Source organism: Bidens hawaiensis, unplaced genomic scaffold (genome assembly GCF_021521415.1).
Source record: "Bidens hawaiensis isolate Kalapana, Puna unplaced genomic scaffold, B.hawaiensis_p1.1 tig00004685_1, whole genome shotgun sequence".
Lineage (NCBI taxonomy): Eukaryota > Viridiplantae > Streptophyta > Magnoliopsida > Asterales > Asteraceae > Bidens > Bidens hawaiensis.
Window position 1 is genome coordinate 1,767,403 of NW_027491287.1, and position 10,221 is coordinate 1,777,623.

General features: G+C 32.5%; 1 protein-coding gene across 1 annotated transcript; it reads left to right on the top strand.

The window, feature by feature from the left end:
* The first annotated feature begins 298 nt into the window (after positions 1-298).
* On the top strand, positions 299-3,928 carry LOC143627519 (large ribosomal subunit protein uL22y-like). The gene is made up of 6 exons (XM_077097310.1): positions 299-347; positions 1,002-1,042; positions 1,777-2,007; positions 2,566-2,668; positions 2,756-2,823; positions 3,733-3,928. Exons 1-6 carry the CDS (start codon positions 299-301, stop codon positions 3,769-3,771), a joined length of 531 nt encoding a protein of 176 aa, XP_076953425.1. The 3' UTR covers positions 3,772-3,928.
* Positions 3,929-10,221: the final 6,293 nt, after the last annotated feature.

Below are 10,221 nucleotides of genomic sequence, written 5' to 3' on the forward strand. Positions count from 1 at the left end.
ATTAGAAAAAACCCGACTTGTGCACCTCTAGACTTCAACGGTTCAACCTCAAATTCTAACGAAAGCCAGCCCATTATTAACTCTTGAAAACAGCCCAGCCCAGCCCAAAATCAAACTCATCAGCATAGTTATATACATTTTACACCTGCAAGTGCAACTAGGGTTTATACGGTACATAAAAACCGATTTCACACAGCACATACAGTAACAAGCAACTGCTGCAATGGTAATTTACAATCTCTTGGTGTTTTTACATGTCTAATTGATTGACGCTGTTAAGTTATTAAACGATTGCGTTATGAATCTGCAGGTGAAGTACTCGAAAGAGCCTGATAATCCTACAAAATGTAAGTAATTGACTCTCGATCTCTGTATCTTAATTGAATTAGTAGGTAATTGTTTATAAGTGTTATAGTTTGGAATATTTAAGTTACAATTTATGTGGATTTTGAACTTATCTGGTTGATAATGTGACAATAAACCAATGCAATTAGAAATTGGGTTTAAGTTCTCATTCAACATAGCAGAGCCGAGTTCGAGCTCGTTAAGACTCGAGTTCAGTTCGTTTTAATTTAAGAGGACTTGATCTCGAGCTCGGCTCGCTTAGAGTTCTATCTACTAAACTTGAGTTCGGCTCACGAGCAGTTATTCAAGTTTGAGTTTGGATCGTGAGTAGTTTTTCGAGCTCGAGTTAGTATATAAAAGCTTGTTTAGGCTCACGAGCCGGCTCAAGCTCGATATGTGAAGCTCAGACTCGAACTCCTTTAAAATGAGGCTCAATAAAAGCTCAAGCTTATTTTAAAGTTGGCTCAATGAGAGTTTTTAACAAGCCGATTACGAGAGATTTGGCTTGTTTTTGTCCTCATAAGTATTGATGTTGATGCGTATGTTTTCAATTTACACTTTACGAACTTATTTGCAACGCTTGTCAGAATAACAAGTTTGAGTGTCTGTTATTCTGTCAAAGTATTCTCTTACTATTTGTTGTCTTTGCTTTACAGCCTGCAAAGCTAGGGGTTCTGATCTGAGATGCCATTTCAAGGTACTCACTCGGTTGTTTCTAATTTCAAGTATAGGCAAATGTATTTAGTTCCTAGTAGATATGTTGCTTTATGTGATCTGTTTAGTTTGTGTGGAAAAATGACTGACAAAGTTAGTTATTGTCTTAATGGCTGCAATTCCATATATTTAATCTAGATACAAATACGCTCTTTATGTCAAGGTGTGGCCGAGCTCGGCTTGCTTTGACTTATGAGAGCTTGAGTTCAGATTGTTTCGAGCTTTTTTCTAAAGCTCGAACTCGGCTCGCGTGTTATTTGTTAAATTTTTAATTAATTTATGTACATTTTTATATATTTTATATATTTTGAGAAAACCTCAAACGAGTCTAAGCTTCACTCGAGCTTATGTGCAGTACCTTAAACAAGCCAAAGCTCGGTTCAAGCTCGGCTGTGCAGTGTGAAATTAATACATAAAAGTCCGAAATAGTTAAACATTAAAAATACACAAGGCTTGTTAGGGCTTGACAAGCCTAAATGATCTTCCCATACATAGCTCGAGCTCAGGCTTGATAACTAAATGAGCTTTAACTGAGGCTATGGCCCTGCCTGCGCTTGATATAGCTTGGCTTGTTTTTTGATTTATATCGATCCGATCTCAAGTAGTTTGCAAGCAGCTCAGCTTGTTTGCACCTCTATTTTCGTCTCATTTTTGGTTGGTTTTTGATTGCTAGGAATTTTTTAAACTATTTATCAAAATTTGTTCACAATTTTGTAGAACACGAGAGAAACCGCGCATGCCATTAGAAAATTGCCTTTGATAAAGGCAAAAAGATATTTGGAGGATGTTTTGGCCCACAAACAAGCCATCCCATTCACTCGTTTTTGTAGGGGTGTTGGACGTACAGCTCAGGCCAAAAACAGACACTCTAATGGTCAGGGTCGGTGGCCTGCCAGGTCAGCAAAGTTTATTTTGGATTTACTCAAAAATGCTGAAAGCAACGCTGAGGTATGTTGAAGTGTACTAAAATTTTCATCATAACGTTGGTTACGTTTATAGTGAAATCTTTACTAAGTAATTAACTGTTCCAGATTTATTGTTTACCTATCTAGTTTAGTTGGTCTTGTAATATTTGTTACTTGTTAGTTTGTTGCAATAATAAACTGTTCCAGATTTATTGTTTACCTTTGTCCTGTAATATTTGTACACACTAAGAAATGGATTGTTATAATTTACTAAAATATGATTTGTCCTTAGTTACACTTATAATGAAGTTTTACTAGTTTATCAAAGTAATAAGAAAGTGCGTAAGGGTATATTTAGTATAATGCTAATTTAAGGTTATCTTAAATTAAAGTATCCTAACTTGCAACTTTTTTGTGGACCAATAATATTTTTAGTAGGATGTGTGCATTATAAGGCACACTTTGGACGGATTGTGACTGTTTTGTTTTTTGCACTTGATTTTATTCATATGACCTGATTGGCATAAAACATAATCTTCTCACATTCATAAATTAATGTATTGAATTTGTTATGATCTAATTTTTTTGTTGTTGAATGAAGGTTAAAGGCTTGGATGTTGATGCACTTCTCATTTCTCACATTCAAGTGAACCAAGCTCAAAAGCAAAGGCGTCGAACATACCGGGCTCATGGAAGAATTAATCGTATGCATTCGTGATTTTATTATTTTATTGAATACATATTCATAATAAAGATGCATTTTTAACTGGAATTAAAAAATGGTCTTACAACTTATATGTCATCTCCCTGCCATATTGAGTTGACTTTATCTGAAAAGGAAGAGCCTGTGAAAAAAGAGGTAACCCTATACGGCTATACCTTGAATATATATTTTTATTATAGTGCTTTAATTTCCCGTTTCTCTTATTTAATTTTTAGAGTGGTTCAGGTTTTTATCTTGCGAATTGACAAGAATACTATGTAATCTATGTAGTTTTTTTTACAAAAAGATAAAATCTGGCAAGAAAAATTTTTTAGTCGTCAAATTCAACTTGGGATTATAACAAGTTTTAAGTAACAAGTTGACAACAATCTTAAACTATAGAAATCTCACATAATATGTTTTTGACTAGTCTTTCTGCCAATTTCGCTTGACCTCAGTTCTGAGTCAAAAGTTGGTGTTTATGTTAACTAGGGGTGTAAGCGAGTTGAGCCAAGCCCGAGCTCAGCCGCGCTTGAGCCCGTCTCATTTTGACTTACAAGGGCTTGAGCTCGGCTCGATTCGAGCTCTTTTTCTAAACCTTGAGCTTGGCCTGTGAGTTGTTTTTTCAAGCTCAGGCTTGGCTCGCTTAGTATTTTTTAATTAGTTATACACATTTTTTTTAATAATTTTATATATTTCAAGAAAAACTTTAGACGGGCCTAAGATCGGCTTGAGCTCGTTTAGTACCTTAAACGAGCCAAAGCTTGGCCTGAGCTCGGCTGTTAAGTGTTAATGTAATACATAGAAGTCCAAAAGTGGTAAAACTTAAAAATACACGAGGCTCATTAAGCTTGACGAGCCTAAACAAGCTTTCCATACAAAGCTCGAGCCACTTTTGAAAAGCTTTATTTGTGGCTCGAGAGCTTGAAAAAGCTCTGTGCTAGTTTCGAGCTTTTTATTGATTGTTTGCACTCCTAATTTTTACTCAGTTGAGTGTTTTTCTAAGTTAGCAGGTTTTAACGCAGTTAAGAGTTCTTCTGAACTAGACTTGTGTTAATTTTGCAGGCTGAATCTCAACTAGCAACCAGTGGAAAGTCAAAGTAATTCAAGGGTTAACCTGTTAATCTGTTATGGCATATTTACGTAGGTTTGACCAAAAACATCTTTTGAAGTGTTTGCCATTTGTGGTTTCTACTTCTGTAGACCAATTTTGTTTTTGAGACATATGACCATTTTTGTTGGAGGCTTTTGTGTTTTTGTTGGTTTCTAAGCATATTTGTTTCGTTGATGTTTTCTTGTTTGTTGGTTGAAAATGGTATATTTTTTTCTGTGGTAGAAAACTACAAAGTTTGTGATAAAGAGAAATCGTGGGTGTTAAAATTCTAGTCACGAATTCTAATGTGATGCAAGTTTTTCATGAGTTTACATGTTGATGATGGATTTTTTGATCTTTACATATCAAAACTTGATTAGAAGGTTTACCATCAATTGACAATTTTAAAGACTTTAATATGTTAATAAACTCTATATGATAACTATTGATAAGAGAGTTAGTTTAGAGATTTTTACATGTCTATGTTGGTTTAAAACTATGTAATAAGACTTTAGCCTAAAGATTTTTGCATGTTATTTTTGTAAGTTGAAGAGATTTTAATATATCAAATTACACTAATGGTAAAATATTAAAACTAAACTGAGTAAACCAAACTAGTGAGCTCGTGAACCTCGGTGTTTGTCTGAAATCAACACGGACTTGTTAGTGTACGAGGCCATGTATAAGAATGGTTATGTACCTTTCCTTTCTTACACAAACACTTGACATAACTGCTACTTTAAAAACTTGAAAACTGAAAAGAAGGAAACGACATACTATATATGGGACCTGTTAGCAAACTCAAGACTAGATATAAAAAGTTATTATTATGAATGAAAAGAAAAAAGAAAAATTAAAAATATACCACTCATATGGTAGACACCGATATAGGTTGCAAAATTAGTTTGCTAGAGGAAATTAGTTTGCTATCATTTCGAGGTTTTTTTTTAATACTACATTACTAATGGGGAATAGTCTTACTGTTGATGTTATATGGCAAGGTGAATATTGTCATATATGCTATGACTTTATCAATGATCATATCAATCATATTTTGTGTCATATTACACGCGCCATATACATAGTTTGACAAAACCAACTCATACGATCAACAAAAAACATTAGGCTATGTGTAGTGGAGGGGTTACAAATTTAGGTGTTTTGCGCCGTGTGGCGCCCAGTCAGCAATGAGTGAGAATTTGTTTTTGGGGTGTAATGGTGTAGGGGCTACAAATAAAATATAATATAATATATATATGTGTATATATATATATATCCCCCTCTCTCAATCATAATATAATAATATTAAAAAAAACAATTCGCCCCCCCCCCAAACAACACCTTCCGGCGATAAAAGCTTGGCGCCCCCCCCCCCCCACACAATTCGCCCCACATTTCGCCCAGAGGGCGGTGTTGTAGCCCCTTCGCGCCCAAAATTCGCCCCAATTCGCGCCCACTGCACATAGCCTTATGATCAATAATTCCATACAACATTACGACCAAATTTTAAGGTAACATTTTAGTGTTTATTTGGAGTTTGGGGGCATTTTGTGTAACTAATATAATATATAAAATTCGTATAAATTCTAACACTCACCAACTGACCTACATTTTCTCGTCGTCTGTTTCACAGTGAGTCTTTTTTCTCTGTAATTATAATAATAATCTTATATTTGTTTAATCCAGTTGTTTCGTTTACTATTAATAATTATCATCGTGTGTAATCGATTTAAATTTGTTGAAGCTTAAGTTTATACTTTAACCTACACTTCCGATCACTTATGAATCATATATGCTGTTAATGTCTAATCAGATTCAAATTAGGGGATTTGATAGTCGATTGTAACACCGTGTATGATTTGATGTTATACCTTGATCTCTTAATGTGTTGAAGATTCGAAAAAAACTTGAATTGAGCCCGAGCCCGAGTCTAAAAATAAACTTGTTTAATAAACGAGCTCGAGCAGCCTAAACGAGCATGTTTTTTATATAATCCTTATTTGATATACATATTTATTTAATAGCTATTGTTTCATATAATATAACGATAAAATAACTAAATAATATATAGTATATATTTGTTATACATATATTTATATTTTATCACTAAATAGGAAACGAGCCGGGCTCGACCTTGGAAATGTTCCTCGCGTGCCAAGTTTGAGCTTTAGAAATAGAGCTTGAAACGAGCCGATCTCGAGCCCTCTGTAAGTTAAACTAGCTCAGGCTCGGCTCGTTTACAATCCTAGAATTCAGTAGTCCATTTACGACTGAATTAATTGTGGGTAATTCAAGACCGTTATTTGTTATTTGCATTAGTTTACTACTATCTTCATAATGTTAAGCTACGAGTGTCTTATTATTAATTAATTAGTGCTGGTATTTCGACCCGTTTGTGCTGAAACGAGTCTACTTGGGTTGCATTATATCTCTAGCAGGTTAAACATGTATAACTTAAAACCTTGGCTAAATATAAATTGGATTAGAACTTGCCCAATGTATACTCTGATAATTACAACCTTCTTATTTAGGTCACATACCATAATGGTATTTCCCTTACATATATTATTATTATTATTATAATTATTATTAGCTTTTATATAGCTGTTAAACTGTGATCTTATTATTAATATTATTATAATTAGCAGTAGTTTTTATATAGCTGTTAAACTTTGATTTCCTTTATTTTGCTTCATACACATGTACTTAGAGCCGAGGGTCTCTCTGGAAGCCACCTCTTTATTCCTTTGGATAGAGGTACGGTGTGCCTACATCCCACCCTTCCCAGACCCTACTTATAGCTTTGCTGTCGGTGGGATTTTACTGGGTATGATTGATTGATTGATTGATATGAAAAATTGTTATATTAGTAGTTTGGCTTTTGTAATCAAATATTAAACACATTAATGATATTTTATTACCCATTTGCCCTGTGACTACTAGATGGATTGGCAAGGACAAAAGGTAGCAGAGCAACTGATGCAGATAATGCTGGTAGTTTTTGCAGTTGCAGCATTTATAACAGGCTATTTTCTTAATTCATTTGTGCTAATGCTGTACATTTATGGTGGTGGAGTTGTGCTGACTATTTTGACCACCATTCCTAACTGGCCATTCTTCAACCGACAGCTGCTTAAATGGTTGGACCCAAGTGAGGCTGAAAAGCATCCCAAACCACAGGTTTCGAGCTCGGTGTCTAATAAAAAAATCGCCAAGTAGACCGTTTTCAATATCTTGATCCAGTTTAGTTTGGTTGGTTGGTTATATCGGATTTTATGTTTCCATTTTTAAAAGTTTAGTTGGATTAAATATACATTTAAAAGTGTGTGTTTCAGGAAAAAGTTAGGGTATGCTATATTTACTCAGTAGTTACAAAGTTTTTTTTTTTTCCTTTTCATGAAAACTGTGAGAAAACTTATGGGTTCCGCTGGTGTATAAGATCAGGTAAAAACACATTTTGCGCGGTGTAGATGGTTTTTAAGGGGGTTAAGATAGAAGCAAGTGAAAGCTAATTTGTATCTAAAACATAAGAGTGAATTAGACTATACATGCTCAAGCTCCTTGTTGGTTACTTGTAGAGATGCAAATCCTAACCGGTTAAACTAACCAAAAACGGTTATTAACCGATGTATGGGAAATGATTTACAAACTGATTGTTAGGGACTGGTTAGGGATATTCACATAGAAACCGGTTAACCGAACATAGGTTAATAAGGTTATTGTTGATAAGGTTATCGTGCTCGTTCCCTCTAAAAAAGAACATTTAAACGAACATATTTTCTTGTTCGTGTTCGTTCGTTAACAATATGTTTGTTCATTAATATTCTAAACGAACTCACATAAACATAAAAAACCAATAAAACATAAATGTTAATTATCTATAGATTAAAGTCTATTTGTTGACAGGCCTAGTTCGATGTGCATTAATATTCTAAACGAGGGAAATCAAAATATGTAATTCAGCTAGGTTTTGGGTTAAAATCGAATATTGAGCACCCTAATACTACAAAACCATCCCGGATCAAGAATAAAAGAATAAGAAGTTATAATCAATGTTGTCAAATCCTAACCCGATCAAGAACCGATGGCTAACTTGGTTCGGGTCACATGGTTTGTGAGGGTGAACCAAGCGGCTTCTCGTGCATCCAAGTTGAACCCGAAATAGAATGACATATTTTTAAGTTAATTGGTTTAAACGACCATATATTATAAAAACTATTACATATATTATAAAAATTTTGAATCGATTACTTCTGCAACTCAGTTATAAACATGAGCATTTAATTAAACACATTTTCTTGTTCGTGTTCATTCATTAACATATCTAATCGTCTACATCTAACATCTTGGTCTTCGTTTTTGTTTTTGCCTTCGTCTTTTCTCACTCTAGAATTCTTTTCTTTTGAAAAAAGAATGTAAAAGGTTGTTCTATTCATGTAAGTCACGTAGTTATCTCCAAATTCATAAAGTGTGTCATCGATCTTTTTATTAACTTTAAAAGAGAGAAAAGAAAATGGGATAAAAAAAACAATGCGACATCAACTTATCTTTATATCTTGAAGTTGATGTGCAATGCACCCATCACCAAAAAAATCAATTTTATTCCCAATGAAAATACTATTTAATGAACACACAGCATAGTTAATGAAACGATAAATAGTAACTTACACAAAAAATTTCATATAAAAATAACGCGTCGTTTATACACACATTCAGTCCCACTTATCCGAGTCGTATAGGGTCTCGTATGATTGCCAAATTTTATAAAATAAAAAGGTTATTTTTCGAAGTTATGTTTATTTTTGTATATTTTCCTAACTCCTAATAGATAGTTTTAAACAATTATTTTTACAAAAGTTATGTTTATGCCCATTTTATTCAATGTTTTTTTTGTTTCAAGTCAAATAACTAACGAATCATGTAACGTGCCAAATATTATACGAATATTATCGAGTCAACTAATTGTCGAAAAGTTGTATCACGTCAATTAATTTTTGTCACGTAACCGAAAAGAATCTTTTACGGACCTGAATAAATTTGCTTTTATACGAGTCGTATAACGTCCTTGCAACAATATGTCTGGAATCTCTGTACGAACGTACACTGTCATGTATGAAAACGTCATATGACTCTATACGACTCGTATAAAACGTGTGTGCAAAACTGGAGAGAGTGTTTCAATAATAATAGGACGGTTATATAATTAACTATTTTTTTTTATTAAATCTTGATAAGTGAAAAAGGTTAGGATTGTTACTTTACGAAGAAGATAGTGTATGTATCGTTACGAAAGAATTGAAGCTTTTTGACGCATGCCAACGTCAAATAAAGGGGTAGCTAACGTGTTATTATCTTTCCCCACTTTCTAGCCTAACTATATAAAAACAATATATATTACTAGTTTTTATCCCCTCGTATTACGCGGTTGTTTTATATTATTTGTTTTAATATTTATTTTTTTTAATTTATATTATTTTATTGTATAAAAGTTAATAATATACTTAAGGTTTGATGATAAATTGTTTCACAAATAAATGAGATGTTATAACCCGGTTTAAAAGATTTATGGTTTTAATGAGACCCAAGCCCCAGTTTATTTTTTTACTATAAAATTGGTTTTTTTATATAAATTAATTATAAATAATATTTATAAAAGTTAATAATATACTTATGGTTTGATGAGACCCAAGACCCGTTTATTTTTTTTTACTGTAAAATTGGTTTTTAATTTAAATAATATATATATATATATATATATATATATATATTTAAAATAAATAAGATATTAATTTTTAGTATATCCTATTTTATAGGATTTTTACATCAATAATTTAGTGAGAATAATTTTTTATTTAATGAGATATTATAACCCGTTTAAGGAATATCTGGGTTTAGTAAGACCCATACCCATGAATTCGGATCAAATGCATGAGAAACCTCCATTTCAAAATCAAGCAAATCTGGTGACTCCAAAAAAAGGGGGAGCGACCACATCACGACACGTATGATTCTTATGTTTTCGTTTATATATATTACTAGTTTTTATCCCCCGTATTACGGGGGTTGTTTTATATTTTTTGTTTTAATATTTATTTATTTTTTGAATTTATATTTTTTTATTGTATGAAAGTTAATAATATACTTATGGTTTGATGATAAATTATTTCACAAATAAATGAGATGTTATAACCTGGTTTAAAAAATTTATGGTTTTGATGAGACCCAAGCCCCCGTTTATTTTTTTACTATAAAATTGGTTTTTTTAATTATAAATAATATTTATGAAAGTTAATAGTATACCTTTTGTTTGATGAGACCCATGACCCGTTTAATTTTTTTTACTATCAAATTGGTTTTTTAATTTAAATAATATATATATCTTTTTTAAAATAAATAAGATATTAATTTTTATTATATCCTATTTTATAGGAGTTTTACATCAATAAATTTGATGAGAATAA